This window comes from Paroedura picta, chromosome 3, assembly GCF_049243985.1.
Source record: "Paroedura picta isolate Pp20150507F chromosome 3, Ppicta_v3.0, whole genome shotgun sequence".
Taxonomy (NCBI): domain Eukaryota; kingdom Metazoa; phylum Chordata; class Lepidosauria; order Squamata; family Gekkonidae; genus Paroedura; species Paroedura picta.
The window spans coordinates 115,501,633-115,521,357 of NC_135371.1; the positions used below are offsets into that span (position 1 = coordinate 115,501,633).

A 19,725-nucleotide genomic window follows, 5' to 3' on the forward strand; every position below is an offset into this window, starting at 1 on the left:
ACACTGATCAGCAGTGAAACTAGGCCTCAACCTGCATTGTTGGCGATGCAGTGATATCATTCCGGCACGCACTAGAAGTGACATCATATCATTGGCAATGCAGGGACGCTCTGGTATTTGGGCAAAAACTCTATGGGGGAAAAAGACTTCTACAATTGAATTTTTGTCCATATATAGAGTGTCCCTATATCTCCAGGGACACAGTTACCACACTTTCAGTGTACGCTGGAAGTGACACCCCTGCATCACTGGTGATGTAGGCCTACGCCTAGTTTCCTGCTGATTAGTCACCACCAGCTTCTGGCACCCAGGAGGTACCTGGGAATGATTCTTCTGAGGAATCACTCTGTCCTGAGGCTAGCAGCAGCTGTGTTTGGAGGGCAGTCATATGTCAGAATCAGATTAACCTGGCTTAGTATCTGCCTTCTCTTTAATTCCTACTTTGCCTGGAAAAAGGAAAAACACACTGTGATTCCATACTGTTCCCCCCAAATACCCAACGATCTTCAAAGGACTCTAAAAATATTCCTAGATCAATACAAATTCAGGAAGGTCTGTTGTGTTCTTTCGTCTCCTCATACCTCTCTGGAAACTCCCTGCCCACCCCTCTTTCTTGCCTCTCGCTGTTAGAAAAAGTATGCTTCTTATTTCCAGTTGGCCACAGGTGTGAGTTAATACCAGAACACCTTACCTTTGTAAACCTTTTAATGCTGACAAAAGGTCAAGGCTTGAATATCTTCTCTCCCCACCTTTTAACATCCAGCGTGATGAAGAGCAGAAATGCTCAAACATCTGCCATTTCAGTTCACTGCCTATCTGCCAGTAGCAATCAGGCAGCTGATTAATCGATGACTTTATCTGCTCAGCTGTCTGCAGCCTGCTTGTGTGCTGGGCTGCTGAAAGCCACCATATCCCCCTTCCCGGACAAAGATACTACCTGGACCCTGATCCATACTAATTTTGTAATTTTACATTTTTGCACATATATGCATATACCAATATAGGATATCATTAGCATACATGTAAAGGGAGCATCTTTTTATTACTTTGATTGATTGTGTGGAAAATATTAACTCCCCCTCCATTGTCCATAATATTGACAAAGGTTTGCTGCTAACGTTATTAAGTAGCCAACCAGGATAGGGATTAGACAAAAATTGACAAATAAGGGAGGCAGGTTATCAAAGGAAGAACAAAATGGAGGTAGAAAAACATGGAAAAGTGGAAGATGACACACTAAGATGGCAAGAGCTGGCTTAGCAGACAAAGCTATAGAGCTGGATGGAAGGGAAGGAAACAGACTGCTGCATTAGAATATAACAAACTGAGAGGCATTTGGTGAATCATCATAATGTTGGTTTCAGGGACCTTCCAGCTGATGTACTCAGAAATTTAGTACACACGCACAGACAGCTTTTATGTATTAGTAGGAACAGGCTAATTAGAGCCAGCACAGAGTTTCAGTTTTCAGGAAAGTCAAGGAAATTGAAATTGATCAGGGAAGGTCAGGGAAACAGGTGAAAACATCAAGGAAAGTAAAAGAAAATGTGATTAAGACATACTTCAGGGATGCTATCGCAAGAGTACAGTCTGCATTTGTGGCAGCTGAAATAGAGAAGTGGCAGAATACAATATAGTGATGCACCCCTATTCCATAATTACTGCTCTCACAATAGTACTCTCAGTAATTTTGAGATTGGATTAGAAATCATCAGACTTTATAATGCAGAACTGCCCTGACTTCGATATTTCAGGCTAGCTCAGTCTCTTGTTTTGAAAATCCTATGGGGTCACCATGTCAGCTGTAACTTGACAGTACTTTCCACCACTAGTACAGTGATGCATACAATGACTTAGAAGTTATAAATTCATACATGAATAAGCTCTTAGTTTTAAAAATTCAATCTAAAAAACAAAGGATGAGAATATTCAGTAAATGAGACAATGATTTATTGATGCAAACAAACTTGTGATAGATTTAATATTTATTCATACCTCTGGGCAGGAAGGTGACAGATCAGGAATCATGCCTTCCTACCTTGGCTGGGGTACAATTTAACATCTCACCCTCGGCAAGGAACTTGATAATGGTCCTGGATGCCTCCCTGTTTATGGAAGCTCAGGTCACAGGAGTAGCATGCACGGTGTATTTCTATCTACACCAGGTGAATCTACTAGTGCCCTACCTGTCCTCAGACTGTTTAGCCACAGCAATCCATGCAACGGTCACCTCCAGGTTAGATTTCTGTAACTCACTCTACATGGGCCTACCCTTGTCCCTGACCTGGAAATTGCAGCTGGTACAAAATGCAGCTGCTAGGATCCTCACAGGAACATCTTGGAGGACCCATACCCAGCCTGTGCTGAGGCAGCTGCATTGGTTGCCAGTTGCGCCCTGGATCAAGTTCAAGTTTTTGGTGTTAACCTTTAAGGCCATATGCATTTTAGGCCCCACATATCTGCAGGACTCCCTACCTCCTTATGCCCCCCGCAGGGCCTAGGTGCTTGGTGGGCATGAATCTGTTGAAGGTCCCTGGCCCGAGGGAGGTTTGTCCAGCCTTGACCAGGGCCAGGACCCTTTTGGTCCTGAGCTCGTGGGTGAGTTGCCAGACCTGTTGAAGCTTTCATAGTTCCACAGGGCCTGGAAAATGGAACTCTTCTGTTTTTGATTGTGGCCAGGACAAGGAAAATCTGGGCCCCCTCACTGAGGTCAACAGGCTCCCCATAGGAAGTTCTCCCCTGAGGCTTGGTTTTTAGACAGTATGTAGAGCCGGGGGGGGGGGGAGGAGGGGGTTTTCCCTATCAAGCAGAGTTAAAATTGGGATTTTTATGGCTGTTTTATGGACTTTTATTGTGAGTTGTGAACTACCATGAGCCTTTTTGGGAGTGGTGGTATAGAAATTGAAATATATTAAATAAATAAATCAGAAACAAGCACAAGCTCTGGAGGATTTACCCCACTACATCTTTGACTGCTTACTTTATGCCCAACCCAGAGCCAAATTCCTCAATGAGACCTTACGGGGTTCTAACCTTCACTCCGTTGCTGAAAAGATAATCTATCTTTTATCTGACCAGGTTGATGATGTAACATATAAAACCGCCCTATTTGCCTTGGCTGCAAGGAAAATAAGGGCCAATGTTACAACCACTAAGGCAGCCTCTTAACACTCTTGCACTTTGTATGCTGTTTCAGTTTTTTGGTCTTAAATTTTATATTTTTATACAGTTCCTTTTATTCTATTTTACTGTTTGTAAATTTGTATTTTATATTTTGTAAAGGCCTATGGCTATATACAAATAAATGTATCTTATCTATCTAAATAAATAAATCCCATTCTTTCCCATGGAAGGAGTTTAAAACTTGAACTACCAATTTTGATATTTTGATATTTTATGTGGTGAAAAATGATATATAATTTTCATTAAATTTGTTTATAATGCATGAATGTTATAAATGCTATAAAATGCTGTTACAGTCTATAAAATGAAATAGGGAAACTAGCAAAGAACATATGTGGGAAGAAATTATAATATGTCCAACAATGAAAAGAAATGAGAGGGGGGGGGTCGAGATAGAGAGATGGGCCCCATGAGTGAGGAAAATCCTTGAAAAGAAACATCTAGGGATGTATATGATTAATGAGTCAGATGGAGCTTTCTGTCTTTCAGTAGCCTAGATTGGTTGAATGTTCCCAGGCAAAGGATCTTCACTGCTCTACATTTGATGTATAGAGGTTACTGCATCCCCACTGTAAGGCAATATAATGGCAATGGAGGCACAAATGATCCATGTATATTATGCTGCAATCCCATCCTCACTTAGTTCAAGTAAGCTTTATTTCATATAGGGGGACTTCTGAGTAAGATATATAGGATTGAGCTGGTTGTCGTGCATCTTGATTGTTCTGTTAATCAAAAGGACAATCCTGTCCTTATTTTCTTTGAAGAAGATCCCTCTGACTTACATTAGGCTTAGTTCCAAGTAATGTTGCCTCCCGTAAAATCAAGGTCATTGGGTATTTACTAGGTTTTGTGTACCAGGAATGACATTCTTTCTATTCTATAACACCGAATGTGTTAGGGTTACCAAATCCTTGCTGATAAATCCCAATAGTTTTCAGGAAGTGAAGCCTTGGGTGGGTGGGTAGGTGGGTGGGGGTTTAAGGGAGGGCCCTTAGCTTAGTGTAATGGCATACAGTCCCCTCTCCAGCTTGGAGAGCCAGCTTGGTGTAAGAGCCAGCTTGGTGTAATGGTTAGGAGCACGCACTTCTCATCTGGCGAGCTGTGTTTGATTCCACTCTCCCCCACATGGCAACCAGTGGGCTTGCTATAGCACTGATAAAGCTGTTTAATATCAGGACTCTCTCAGCCTCCCCTCCCTCACAGAGTGTCTGTTGTGGGGAGAGGAAAGGAAAGGCGACTATAAGCCACATTGAGACTCCTTTGGGTAGAGAAAAGCGACATATAACAACCAACTCTGCTTCTCCAAAGCAGCAAGTTTTTCTAGGGGAACTGATTTTTGTCATTTGGATATATGTGGTATTTCCGGAAGAGCACAAGGTCCCATCTAGGTAATGGCAACCCTAGAATGCTTTGTGCACGGTCTAGTGCCATTTGCTTTGATTTCTGAAAATAAATTTTTTGACAAATAAAAAAGGAAAGTGAAAATTCAGAGATTATTGAAAAGTATATCAACTGTTACAGTGTGGCTGTCAAATTCAGACAAATGCAGTCATCTATAAATTGTGCCTGACCTAAAGAACATTAAGATATATTAGCACACAAATGGTGAATCACAATATTGTATAGGTTTCTCAAAATTAGGCAATATTTCCTGTACCCTAAACCAGCATCAGAGTGCTGGCAAGATGGATGCTTTCATAATGTCATGAATTATTTCATCCTAGCTCTTTTCATCTGGGGAAAGAAAATCATCATTATGTTTCATAAACATCACGACGAAGTGTAGGTCCTTAAAGACAAAACTATTCCTGTCAAAATATTTACTGTATCACTGTGTTACATATATTTAAAAAAATTAAGGCTTATAATATTTCTCAACAACGAGATCTGTATATCTGAAAAGTGTGCTCTCCTTCTAATTTATACGATAGAACTTTAACAAATATGCTTCAAATCATAATACTAAAAGATATTGGCTGAATATGGTTCCAGGGTCTGTTGCACTAAAAATAAACAGGAATTTTGTGGCACTTTGAAAACTAAAATAAATCATTCCAACATGTTTGCATAGAGTATAGCTACTTCTTGAGATGCAGGTAGTGCATACTAAATATGCAGTCATTTGTGCACAGATACAAAAAGAACAGCACAGGGTAGAAATCATGAAATGCAGAAAGTATTTATTATTCGATTTGTTACCTGCCACTTTCAGCATACCGGCTCATGGCAGGTACAAAGTGAAACATAATGATGCTAAATTCAAATCTAGTTAAGAGAAATACAGGGACACCTTACTATTCCCAGGTTTTGTTAAAATTATTAATAGCCATGGTGAGTAATTCCTTGCATGGCCCTGGGTGGGGGATTGGGGGTAATGTTAACTAGATTCCTACTTATTTGGGTGGTATATGGATATTTATAGAAGGAAAATGTACTTTTTTAAAAATCTCAAACCAATTTCAATCTGTTTTTTCTTCCCTGTTTCTTCTATGATTTCAGGACTATACCTTGACAATGTACTTTCAGCAGGCGTGGAGGGATAAGAGGCTTTCGTATAATGTAATACCTTTAAACCTTACCCTGGACAATAGAGTAGCAGATCAGCTTTGGGTTCCTGATACCTACTTCCTGAATGATAAGAAGTCATTTGTACATGGTGTCACCGTGAAGAACAGGATGATTCGTTTGCATCCAGATGGGACAGTTCTCTATGGTCTCAGGTCAGCATTAAGTATTTTAAACATCAAACTTTAAACTTTTCTTTACAGCTTTCTGTGTCTTACAAGCCACAGATTAAAGGACTCCAGGTATAATTGTTAACATTGTTGTGAATCCCACACACCAACCTGTCCCATAACATGTCCTCCTAATTGGGGAAATTGCATTGCTGTGCTAATTGCCTTAAGTCCACAACATAAACTGCTATGCTTTCCCCTGCCCTCTAGTTGTACACATAGAAAGCATGTTGCCGGACCACCTCTGACGGCTTAGGGGCAAAATGGGTCGTTAACGTGGTGATGATGTCTGTAATCCCTGCTGCGTCCAGCTGCATTGGCACCACTTTGGCTAATGTGAAGATCTGTGCCTTCATATGCTCATTTTCCATATGAGGTCCGTAATTCTGTTACCTGTCACGTAAAACTCGAACCGCACCACATAATTTTTCTACCTTCTGGGATCGGCTGGGATATCCCCTGGCTTGCCTGATCCCATCCTCATTGCCAGTGCAAAATATCAAGAAATGAAGCTAAGCCATAGGAAATAGCAAGAACAAAAGCACAACTAGCAACAGCAACTGGCAAAAATGACACCACAAAACACTCCTTATATAGCATAGTTTCCTGTCCTAATTTCCCACATGCAAGAACAGTTCCCCAAGCAATTAATCCTTCCAAACTCAACCATAACTCAGAATGATACATTATAGCTCCCCCCCCTCACATGGCCTTGATCTATGTCCAATATCATAACAATATAAATCATTTGGCTGGCTGTTATCACATCACATCACATATATCTATAATAATAGAGGATCTGCATGTCCAACTCTGTCCATTTGTGGCAGATGTAAGTCAACAGAAAATTCGAATTTCAAAACTGGCTACCAGCTTCAGGATAGGATGATGGGAGTTCCTTGGCCTCAAATTTTTAAAAATCAGAATATCCTGGCTCAGGTTAACTCCAGATCTTCCTCCTGCACCATTTGCAATAGAAACTAAATTTCTGGTTAACTACAGATTCTTGTTTTGTGCTTTGTAAAAGCTAAGCTTGATTAGTTGTTAAAATCCCTTTGCTATGGAAATTTACTGAGTGCCCTTTGACCTCTCAGCCTCACCTACTTCACAGGGTTGTTGTGAGGATAAAATGGAAGAGAGGAGAATGATGTAAGCCAGTTTTCTGGCAGGTATCATGCTGTATTCATTGAACGCAATAAAAGAAATCCTGGTGTAGTTCTGACTGCAGTCACTAGGAGTATAGGGAAGGCAGAGTGCAGTAAGAAGCTGACTGGAATCTTTAACAAAGTTTAGTAGCTGTAAAACCGTTTACTGCAGAACTCATCAGCCAGCACTGGAGTATGGTAAGACCAACTTAGGTAAATGCCAGGCATTGCCAAGATGCAACCTCCTAATAAACCTATGGTTTTTCTCTTTCTTTAGTTTCACCCAACTCCCGCACCGCCAGCTTTTGCAAAGGGTTTTTCTCTTTCTTTAGTTTCACCCAACTCCCGCACCGCCAGCTTTTGCAAAGGAGCAGCCCTGTTAGTGTGTCTAACCTTGACCTACCCCCCCCCCCGCCAAAGTGGGAAGGGGAGTAAAGGCAACATGCCTAACCCATTGACTCGGTATTGGTTTCTTCACCTTGGATGGGCTGCCTCCCTTGTCTCATGTGGGCCTGATCCCTCCTCTCAGCTGGGCTGGTTAGGTGCCTTATTCATCTTGCACATGGCTTGGCAGGGCCACCTGGCTGCCTCCCTCACCTCATGTGTGTATGTATGTGTGGGCAGGGGCTTCGCATAGTTGGATGCAACCACCTACCTTACCTCACACGGCTCTAGCAGACCAGGCTCCTGCTCCCTGTCTCACCTCAGGCAAGATGGCGGGAGCCTCCTCTGCTTGGGTAGGCTGGGCTCAGCTCCTGTCACAAGAATGACCCACCCCAAGTGGGGGGACTTTACCACATTTAGAGATATCCTGGTGTTCTTGGTGGCCCATCTGTTCCTCCCTGTGAAGTAAATTAGGCTGAGAATGTGTGACAGTGTCACCCAGTGAGTTTCCAAGGGTGAATGGAGATTTGAAGTTCTAGTCTGAAACACTAACCCTGTCCATACTGATTTTTGTGGGGTGGCTGCTGTTGAACATTGTCAAGCAGTGTAGCCTGGGTTACTCATGTAAGCTGCATGGTAGCAAACTCTTGCTGGACCTGGCCTTTCTCTAGAAAGGGCCCTGCCCCCCTCTCCTTTTATAGATGGAAACCAAGGCTGGAACTGGCTGGCAGTACTGTTGTGGCTGCTTTGCAATGGCCACCGAAGGCACCTGTTTCTTAAAGAAACAGGCACTCCATTTATTATTTTGTTTTTTTGTTCTTTTAGAACTTGTTAATATGTTTCTTTTCTGCAAACCTGAGGCAATTTTCAGGTTTCTTGAAATATAAGGCTTGTCAATTCACTGCTCCAAACTTCAGATTTAAGTATCCTCAGACTTTGCGGGGTTGAGAATAAGAATATATGATGTGATATAATTTAGGTTGAACTGACTGGAGAGTATTATTGAGCGTCCGGTGGCTATAGGAGCGTTATGCGGCACCAGCTCTTCCATTAAAATGCAAACTCCAGAGAAGGTCTTTGCAGCGAGTCTGGTAAAAGCTTAAAGGCAAAGAATCCCTACAAGGCCTTTTGGCATAGTATTGCCTCCTGTACCATCTTCAGTGCAACCCTGTGCAGAATTTTCTACTCTAAACCAATTGACTTTGACAGGCTTAGGCTGGCATTATTTTGCAAATGACTTTGTCTGTTGGCATACTCCTCTCTAGCGCTAGGCAAAATATGACATCATTACCTTTCTGCATGCATCCTTCCTGTTTAATCCTCATTGGAAACACTGAGACCTTTTCTTTGCCCCAGTATTCTGCAGCATGTTTCTGTAAGGGTAGCATAATATATTGGAATGTTGGGACACCAGCTCTTTTGACTTTGCAGGAATGTGCCATCTGTACGAACAGATTGTAAATATGTTACAAGGCCGGAGGGAGATGTCAAAAATCAAACCATAAGAGAGAAACTACAATTTTTTTTTTCTCTTCCCCCCTCCCCCCCATCCTTATAATGGATATTTATCCTTTTAATAACATTTATCAGCTGGACTCGCCTAAAGAACCTGGAAGAACTCAAAATCCATTAGGATATTTTGGGACAACATTTCTTCCCAAACATGGATACCAACTAAAATTCTAACATCTGATATGTGTTATATTAACATACAATATCTTATCTGGTGGCAGAGGGGTTATGGGTAGCATTTTGCTGTATATTGTGATGTTTTTATGGCGTTTAAAAACATTTTTTCATTGTTACTGAAAATTATTCATTTATTATTTTAGTGATCATCAAACTGTAGTAATCCAATATTTTATTAAATATGTTAATTGGTTGAATACTTGGTGCAGGCATCATCAGCAACGAATACCAACAATTGTTTCTCCTGATTGGTAAAATAGCAACAGCAGTCATAGGTGTCCAGCTGAGTGCTAGAAGATAGTACGGGAAGGAATTAGAGTTGGAATAAGTGTGCTATGGCTGCACAGATTTTCATGTTTGCATGTATCACATGTTTGTGCATGCACATAAGAGGACAGAGGACTGTTCTGTATCAGTTATGATTATATGATATGACTAGTAGTAGAGCCTGCTGAAACCAAAATTCAGCGGGCGCTAGGGGCCTGGGGAGCTTTTTTCCTCCCCCCTCCCCGATCTGGGAAAAAGCTCTCCTTCCCCGGGGCTTGGGGAGCTTTTTTCCTTCCCCCCCGATCTGGGAAAAAGCTCTCCAGGCCCCGGGGAAGGCAATCCGCGGCTCGCGGAGCTGTGGATCGCCTTCCCCGGGGCCTGGAGAGCTTTTTTCGTTCCCCCCGATCTTCAAAACAGCCCCCAGGCCCCGGGGAAGGCGCTGGGCAGCTCAGCGAGCCGGCCAGCAGCCTCCCCGGGGTCTGGGGAGCCGTTGTCGCGTAGAAGGTGGGGGCCAGAGAGTATACCTTCGCTCTCGGCGGCCAGCAAAGCAATGGCCACTGGAGCGAAGGTAAGCTCTGGTGGGGGGCTGTGCGCGGCTGCTGATTGGCAGTTTGGGCCTCCCGATTGGGCCCTCTACTTGTCAGTCCAGGGGAAGGGGCCTATTGGCACCCTTCCTCATCCCGGACAGGGCCTGCCCTCGGGGCCCTTACTGTTTTATTTCTTTATTTCCTGGCGGAGCAGTTAAAGATAATGAATGAAGGGCATTTATATTTTCTCAGAAGATTTGAGATTCTTTCTATCAAAATGTATTTCTTGAACTGTAGTTTGTGACTTCACTTATTTTCTTGAATTATTACCCTGTGTGTAGGTTGTTTTCTGCTTTCTGGCTATACAACAGTTACAGCCTCATTTTATATTGTGATGTGTGGTAGCCTGAAATTATATGTGCATGCAGAAACTGGGCATCTTAGATGAACGGAATATTTTTGCGGCACTATAAAAACACCTTTTTTGTTTGTTATTTTAAGAGACTGGTGCTTTGATCTTTGAGGCTTATGCCCCCCCCCCCCCGGTTGTGTTGGCTGAAAAAGCTGGATCAAGGAATGGAATCCTATCAGGGTACCCTGTTGGAGTTAATAGATTAACAGATATTTGAATGCAGATGACAGAGGAAAGGATGAAAAACAATGTATTTTTTGAAACTAGGGACTGCATGAAATGGCCGAGGTCTCTCAGTGAAAGACAAAGTTGTTTAATTGTTGCTAATTTGATAGGTCTTTCTAGGGTCTTAAATATAGTCTTCCATGTCTAGTCAATCCGTTCCTGCATATAGATTACATGATTCATTTTGTTGTTGTTGTTGTTGTTGTTGTTGTTGTTGGATTTATTACCCCCCTCTCTCAGGAAGTTGGTTTGCAGCGGGTTACAACGTTAAAAACTGCACAATAAAATATCACAATAAAATATCTTCTGCTTTTCAGTTTATAAGTAAAGAAACAAAGATAAGTAACTGGAAGTCACAAGCTTCATCTTGTATCCTTTGATGCACCTTATTGTATATTATGTAACAGTAAAACTTATAGAAACAAAGTGCAGGGGAGGATGGTATACAAGTTAAATAAATGAATGAATGAATGAATGAATGAATGAATGAATAAATAAATAAATAAATAAATAAAGTATCATGCAGTTCCAGGGGCAGCAAGGGCCAGACTGTAGCCACTAAAGTAGATATTTGGGAATTCTCAGTTCATTCTCACTTCTGTCACAGTTCATTTATAAACACTATATTAGTTTCTTCAGTCATTTCCATTCTGTCCAAATATACATGCATTTCCATATCCCTGAATGTATTTAAAACTGTATTCATGGCTTCCTACTTTAGCAGGTGTTGATGCAGAAAATAACAGGGCCAGAAGAACAGCGTTCTTTATTAAGCACTGTCCCCAAGGGGATAACACAGTGCTCTCTATTTGGTGCAGTATAAACTTTCCTCTGCTTTGTAGCCATAAAGATGTGAAGACCTAGGGAGGGGAAAAAAAAGGTTTGGAGAGAAAAAACAGGTGGTTTTTTCGTTTGTTTAATTTTCCTCCACCTCCCTTCCCCCCATTTTTCAGATGGAAAATCTGGGAGTACTGAAAACTCCTGTGAATTATTTTCTCTTAGAATAAGTGACATGCTTTTAAAGTAGACCGGTTGTAGATTCATACTGCTTTTAAAGCCAAGCTGCATTTCTATACCTGGAATGATACCTAATCTTCATGAAGTGAACATTCAGAGCTTTGATTGCTTCTAAACTATTGCATGCCTTCTGTTGTCCTTTTCACCTGAGTCTTCCTTTGAAGCTGACTTTTTATCTCTCCCTCAAACCATTGTGACACAAATCCCCCCAAATTGGGTACAAATTAACTTATTTACTTAGCTTGCTGAAACCAAAATAGATTGCTGAATAGAAAAGGAGGGGGCAGATATCTTACTTCTATGGTATGTGGATTGCAGCCTTAATTGGCATTGGTGATACTGATCCATTGAACTGGATCATGACCTGGCCAGTGGGGGGGGGGCAAACATTGCACCAAACAAAACTTTCAGAGTTTCATTTCCTTTCTCTTTAACCAGTAGCCGCAGAAGGAAGTAGAAAGAATCTCCTTACAACTAAGATACATGTGGTAAGGTAGCATACTCAGCTCGCAAATTTCTCTCAAATATTGGGTATAATTGCAGTTTTGTTTATAGAAAACTAATTCACTTATAAATTTTAAATTCCACAAATATGTCAAATGTTGCCATTTCATATGCTAGGTTATAAATTATGCACTTTATGCTGTGAAAACAATAAAATTGTTTGATAGGACTATAGGTATTGCAGATATTTCAACTTTCCTTCTCCTACCACAAAATAGAAATTTTTCACACATTTGACATCTCTTACTAGCCAGTGTGTGCAGTCCTGTTACGGCACTCATGGGTCCTTTGCAGAATACAAACTAGTAGGCAGGTCATTGTGAAGTGATGGGGTGTGGAACAGAGTGTGCTGATGCCACCACTACTTGCAACCAAACTTGCTGCCCCCCCCCCCTCCAATCTATCTGAATGAGGTCATAGCTTAGAAACTGTGTGTGCATAGAAGCTGTCCCCACGATTAGAAATGTTCACATAAGTAGACTTGGCATACCCATATTATACCATCAATCTAAAAACTCTGCTTGCCTGCCTGTTTCTAACATGGTATAATGCAAATCTTCCATATTTTAAGGTACCTGTGAGACTGTTAACTGGGTTGGTATAGTGGTTAAGAGCAGAAACTTCTAGTCCAGCGAGCGAGGTTTGATTCCCTCTATATGCAGCCAGCTGGGTAACCTCCATCTTGGAGGGGTTGAGTATCAGGCAGCTCTGCTCTAACTATCCACCTGTGGCTTCCAAACATCTGACAAATGTATCTGGGGGGGAGGGGAGTCCAAATTGCTGTCCATGAGGAGCTAGAGCTGGGTGTTATCTGCATATTGATGACAGCCCAGCCCATAACTCTGGAACAGCTGTCCCAGGTGGCACATAAAGATATTAAATAGCATAGGGAGGAGTACTGACCCCCGTGGAACCCCACAAGGGAGTTGGTAAGGGCGTTATAAAATCTCCTCCACTGCCACCCTCTGTGTCAGGTTCTGGAGGAAGGAACACAGCCATTGAAGGACTGTACCTCAAATCCTGCTCCGGCGAGGCATTGGGCCAGTAACTTGTGGTAGACAACATCAAATGCGGCCGATCTAACAACACAGGAATGGCTGAACCGCCTTGATCCAGCTGGCTCTGGAGATTGTCCACCAAGGCAACCAACACTGTCTCTACCCCATGGCCAGGAAGGAAGCCCGACTGGTATGGATCAAGCACATAAGCTGCACCTTCATGCTGCTACATATATCAACTTGTTTACATAAAAATATTAATTTTTGAGGAATATTTTTTAATCTGATTCTGGTTCATGTATATGTTTTTGTTTGCTATAGATAAATATTTTAGTTAGAGTATAATCACAAAATAAGCAGAAATTGATACGTATAATATTTCCCCCCTCTTATGAACCCAGGAACTTTCCCCGGTCTATCTTTGCACTTTTAAGTAAACAAGAAAAGATTTTTGAAAAATGAATTAAATATTTGTTTTCAATTTGGGTCCATTTGTGAGAAAGAGAGACAGAGAAAGAGATTGCATCTGGACACATTTTACCTGTTTCACTTCATTTAATTTTCTCTAAACTTTACCTCTTTAGAGTTCCATGCCATTTAAATCTGTGTTCTACAGAATTGCTGGGACAATATTCATTGTTCTAGCAGAAAGAATGGTGAGAAAATCAAAAGATGAATACTGAGCCACTCCTTCCAAATCAATTGGCTTTGGTGATACAGATCAAATGAACAGGCCCATGGAGGGGACAAATATTTTTTTTAGTCAATTGAAGGAATCTTAAAAAGGTATTGTCTTGGAAACTCTTTCATAGGTTTTGGATTACTAAAAATGCCCATTTGAAATTTGGTATGCAACATATGTACAGCACTTGAGTTCATGGATGGTTCGTAATGGGCCACTGAAATCAGGATAATTATAACTATTTTCTAAGCATGGATTTCATGAATTTGGCTTTTTCTAGTGCAGTCTAATCCCAGATGCCTTGTTTTTCACCCACCTACACACTAGGTGGGCTGAATTTAGCAAGATACATGAACCCTAGTGGGTGGGCTTTAAACCATTTGTCTGGTAGTGATTGGGATATTGGACTACATAGTCATGCATGCATGTGCCAGACACCTCCTTCCTACCACTGTTTGACTATTCAGGTGGGAAACCTCCCAATTTTCTCTCCTTGTATTGAATACCCCTTCCTTTTGTCTGTTCATTAAATGGCTTTGTTTTTAAAACCAAATTCTGTAGAAACGGGCTATAAATGACTTTAGAATTATTTAGAATTAAAGAAATGAATAAAGGAGTGACTGTTGAAAGATCTGATGGATTTTCATAAAATTTAGACGCAATCTGGATAGCCCGTGCTAGCCCAACGTTGTCAGAACTCTGAAATTTGGTTGGCCCTGGTTAGCATTTGGATAGAAGACCAACATGGAATATGCAGGTGATGGCAAACCACTCTTGCCTTGAAAAGCCTACATGGACAACATATCAAGATGGCGGCTGGAACAATCAAACAGACTGCTCCCAACTTTGATTGCCCTAAGACCCTCAAAAGCCACCAATTAATATTAAATCTGGCCAAATTAATTTTAAAAAGACCAAAAATACCCAAATATCCAAATTAAGCCACGCAGAGAATCTAAATTAAACAAAAAAGACCAGAAACTGACCCAAAACAACAAGCAACGCACCAAAGGGAAGAATCAAACCAGACCAACTGGCATAAGCAAGAAAGAAGAACAAAAGAAACAGTAACAAATCCAATCGGGAAAAGACTAGAAAATAGCAAAGGGCAAATAAAGGAGGAAAAAACCTCAGAACCCCCCGAAAACAGCCTAGCCACTGCCAGGAGCTCACATCAGGTCCAACGCATCCACTATGAACCCAGGCTATGCTGAGAGCCCTGACAGCTGCTGCCGCCCCGATCCATACCAGGCCCAACATTGCTACCATCCCGGGAACTTCAGCATGGCGGCTGTCTCTCAGACTGTACCAGACACACCACTACTGCAGCTGCCTCTCCAAAACACCCTGGGAGCCTGCCACAGTAGCCACTATCAGGATCGTATTGGGCCCACTGTCACAACTGCCACTGCCTGGACTGCATCAAGCCTACCTCCACTGTGGATCCGGGCTGCCCTGGAAGCCCACTTCTGCCACCTCTTTGGTCTGTGCCAGGCCCTCCACAGACACTCATTGCTTTAGAAACCTTTGGACCCACGAGAGCCCAACAACTATTTTCCCATCTTGCATTTAGCATTTCTAGGAAAGATGCTTGAAAGGGCTTTCGTGGACCAATTGTCAGCACTCCTGGAAGAAGCCTCAGTCTTAGACCCATTCCAGTAAGGTTTCCAGCCTGGCCATAGGGTTGAAACAGTGCTAGTCCCCTTGACAGATGATCTCCATCATCAGTTGGACCAGGGTGGGTTGGCGCTGCTTTTATTACTACATCTCTCAGCAGCTTTCAACACAGTCAACCATTAGCTTTTATGTTGAATCAACCAGCTTTCATGTGGAATCCCTGCAGGAGCAGTCCTCTTTCCAATTCAATTTACACTTTCATGCACCGACTTGCTCAACTAATCCGGAAGTTCAGGCTGGGATGTCACCAATATGCTGACGATACCCAGTTCTTTCTCCTGATGGATAGCTCACCTGATTCTTCCCCAGAACTATTAGCCAGTTGCTGGAAGTAGTGATGGGATGGCTCAAGCAGAGTCATCTGAAGCTCAACCTTTCAAACATGGTCCTGTGACTGGGTAGGAAGGGGCAAAGCAAGAAAGTGTGCCTACCCAACCTGGATGGAGTGCAGCTATCAGCGGCTCGTTCCACTAGGAACTTGGGCATGATCCTCAATGCCTCCCTCTCAATGGAGGCTCAGATCACTAGAGTCGCTCATCTGGGAATCTGCCACCTTCACCAAGCCAAACTGTTAGCACCCTACTTGGCCCCAGAACACCTGGCCACAGTGATCCACACAGCAGTCACCTCTAGACTGGACTTCTGCAACTCGCTCTATGCTGGCCTGCCATTAACCTTGATCCAGAAACTACAGCTGGTCCAGAGTGCTATGGCTAGGGTCATCACAGCAACACCATGGAGGTCCCACAGTCAGCCCATTCTCCAACAACTGCACTCATTACCAGTCGAATTCCAGATCAAAGTTCTTATCATCACCTTTAAGGCTATACTTGATCTAGGCTCAATGTACCTGTGGGACCACCTTTCTTGCTACACCCCTCAAAGAGCTCTTCACTATACCACTTCCCACTGGCTGTTTATCCGTGACCCCAGAGAAGCTTGCTTGACATCAGCCAGGGACAGAGTTTTCTCCATCCTGGCCCCCACCTGGTGGAATGAGCTGGAGCTCTATATGGTTGGTGGAGACACTGGAGAGTTACCCCTGTCAATTGTCTGACAAATTTTAGTATTGTAGAATCCCACTACTATTTCTGTGAACACTCCTAACTTCCCCTTGACCTCATTGGGATCCCGTAGCCTCTGACTGGAGACTAACCAAATCAATCTTCCATTCTTGAGGAAGAAGGATACCAGTTTCTTTGACAGTGTCACAGTCTAAATTTACAAAACCTCAACCAGATCACCAGAAATGTGCTCAGTGCAGAATATTACATTAAGTATGTAGGCCCAAAATAACCTGGGGCAAACCCATAGTGGCCATGGTTTCTAAAATATCCTGATCCAATCCTAACATGGCAGCCGTTGCATGTATATTGATGTCCTCCAGAAAAGCAAAAGTCCAAGTCTTCAATAAAGTTCGAGTTTAGAAACTAGATAATTCTGAGATCATCCAAGATGGTTTTTGGGAAAGACATTTTAATGGTTATCCTACCTCTCCAAGACAATAATTATGAAGAACATTCAGTACAAGAAAATAAGGTAGGGCTGCGAATAGAAGAAACACACACACAAAAAACAAACCTCTGTAAATTTTTTCTCTAGTGAGGTTTATGTTACATTGAATATGCATAATGTGCATGATATCACAACAAAAGGAATATCTTTCCAGATTACATCTTCTGATCCTTCTAAAACAATTACAAAGCATGCTGTCTGTATCTCTTTCACCCTTTCCCCTGCATTGTTTTTAACCCTAATTTATTGACAGATTTCTGGAACAGAGAGAAAACAGCAATCCCTGACAGCAGGAACTCAGCTGGAACTTGAGATGGCAAACTTGATGTAATGTACAGAGAAAATAAATACAGCAGCGCAGATCTCTGGAGTAAGATGACCTCTTCCAGTTAATGTCTTCCTCTAGCACATTTTTTTGAAAATAGAAAAAGCAGTGTGACTAAATCACTCTTCTTTTGCTATTTCTTTACACATATGGATTGTCTTCTCCTCTAGCTACATGGTCTGTTGTTTTGATATAGGGCCATCGCCTCCTACACTAGACCATCTTAATGACTGCAGATTTCATATCACCCTCATAACACTGCTGTATTTATTCTTAAAGCCAGTCTAGCAGTATATGGTAACCTTAAATATGTTCTGTGCTTCTTTCTCAGCTTTCCTCTGTGTTGGGACCAAATGCTCAACTGTGCTCAGTTGCATTCTGTGGCTTCTTCCTACATAGAGTTTAGATTGTGATTTCACAGCTGCTATGCTTAACAGACCTTTGATTTCAGTCACTGTAAATATGTGTGTTTGGGTGCATATTGTGTGGCAAGAGATTTTTAAGTTGAGCCCTTATGAGTAAGTGAATGTCTTGGATGTCCATTTATTCCATGTGATAAAAATGTCATTTGTGTGTAATGTTTTTGAGTTAAGCTGAATCTACTACTTCTTTTGGTCTCTTTGATTTACTATAACTGTATATATTGATTTATTACAGTTATATAGAAAAATCCTTTACTAGTGTGTTTTATCAGTGAAAACAACCCCTGGAACATCTAAAAATTTTGAAATAATATTGTATTCATCTTTATTGCTTTATATAGAACCTAAATGTATTGAATTTATACTATGTTCATTGACTGGATAGTGTAGAGCTCAGTAGGCTGATATGGCTAGTTAGATGAGATCCTTCATAAAGCCATATCTTTCTTGAGATGAAAATAGCTGACAATAGCAATACTTAGGGTATGTATTCCCTAGCCAGAATATGTAGCAGAACTGAAAGCAGAACATTTTAGGCACAAAAGGATTTATAAGGAGCAGGGCTCAGTGTTACAGAACAGGATTTCCAGAGGGCTTGGGAAGGGGGTGGGGGCATGCTGTTTGATCTAGGAAGGCTACCTCAGAAGACTTCCATATTACTCTTTTGATAATGCACTATTGGGTTACAACTGGACACTCAGCAATATGGTGTTTAAAAACAGTCACCTTTCCTTTCCTCTCCCTACAACAGACACTCTGTGAGAGTGGTGAGGCTGAGAGAGCCCTGACATTACTGAAGAAGAAGACTTGGTTCTTATATGACACTTTTCTCCACCCGAAGGAATTGCAGTTAGTTATCTGTTTTTGTAACTAATGAATGAAATTCCTATATATAAGGGAGATGAAGAAGTTAGGATACATGCAGGTGATGCCAGAGGAATTTTGCCATTGATCAGTAGCCCTAGTTATTAATCCACAGGATGAAAATGGATTAAAACGCCTGCCAAGGAACAGCTGTATCTCTGCTATGAAAAGATAGACAGTTTTCACAGCCCACAGCCCACAGCCCACAATGGTAGGAAAGCAATGGTGTCAGATTGCTTTCTTCACCAATCTTTTCCTAATCTGGGGCTCCTGCCTGCTAAAATAACTTGTGTTGTTTATTTTGTTCAAAGCTACTGCTGGGCATTTAAAACAACTAATTCTAAGGTTTCTCTAGTAGAATTTGACAAAAAAATATTGGCTATCAGGTGATAATATAGATTGTGACTTAATTTTTTGCTTAGAACATTTTTGTGCTACCTCTACAGAAACCTGCTCAAGACAATTTACAAAATAAAATATGAAATGGGTATCATTGTTGTGTATCTATTAGAAGCATAGTGCTAAGACTAAATATGTTGCAAGTATGAGGAAAGTAATTGGCAAAATGACCTACCTCATTCCAAATACAACTGACAAATAATATTTACTGTGGAGCTGTAATGATTTAGGGACAATTTAATTGAGCATTGGCAACTGTACATTGCAGCATTCGTTCCTTTGATTTCATTATTGTCCTTAAAATTTGAATGTGGCGTATATCCATGCAAGTTCAAGCAAATATTTATGTTGATGTTTTCTAGGAGAAAGTACTTAACTCTAATACTTTAAATTTGGTGCTCTGATCATGAGGCTCCTGGACTGAGACCCATGTATGCTGACTTGAACCACTAGGATATAGATGCAGATACATATTTTACATTAATTTCTTCCTTTAGACTGTCTTATAGAATCATGCCAAATTAATGTGAGATACATCAAATTTGTTTTGTAAGTAACCAGGTCATCCCATAAAATATTAATGTTTGGTACAGAACAGTTGAGGAAAAGTCAGTGGATAGAAATAAACTGGTAGTTTAAAGAAGCACACAGATTTTGTCATTTTTAAATTTAATGAACTTCCATAGTTTCATTTTTGGCTAAATTCCATTATTATTTATTTAACTTATTGCTCACCACTCTCAGAAAGTTGG

General features: G+C 41.4%; 1 protein-coding gene across 5 annotated transcripts in view; it reads left to right on the forward strand.

Annotated features, from left to right (window-relative positions):
- GABRB2 (gamma-aminobutyric acid type A receptor subunit beta2) overlaps positions 1-19,725 on the forward strand; it is a 190,677-nt gene that overhangs the window by 51,214 nt on the left and 119,738 nt on the right. For all 5 annotated transcript variants that reach the window (XM_077327209.1, XM_077327211.1, XM_077327210.1 and 2 more), the window contains one exon: positions 5,686-5,906. In XM_077327209.1, coding sequence (XP_077183324.1) covers positions 5,686-5,906 — 221 coding nt within the window. The remainder of the gene's footprint in view (positions 1-5,685; positions 5,907-19,725) is intronic.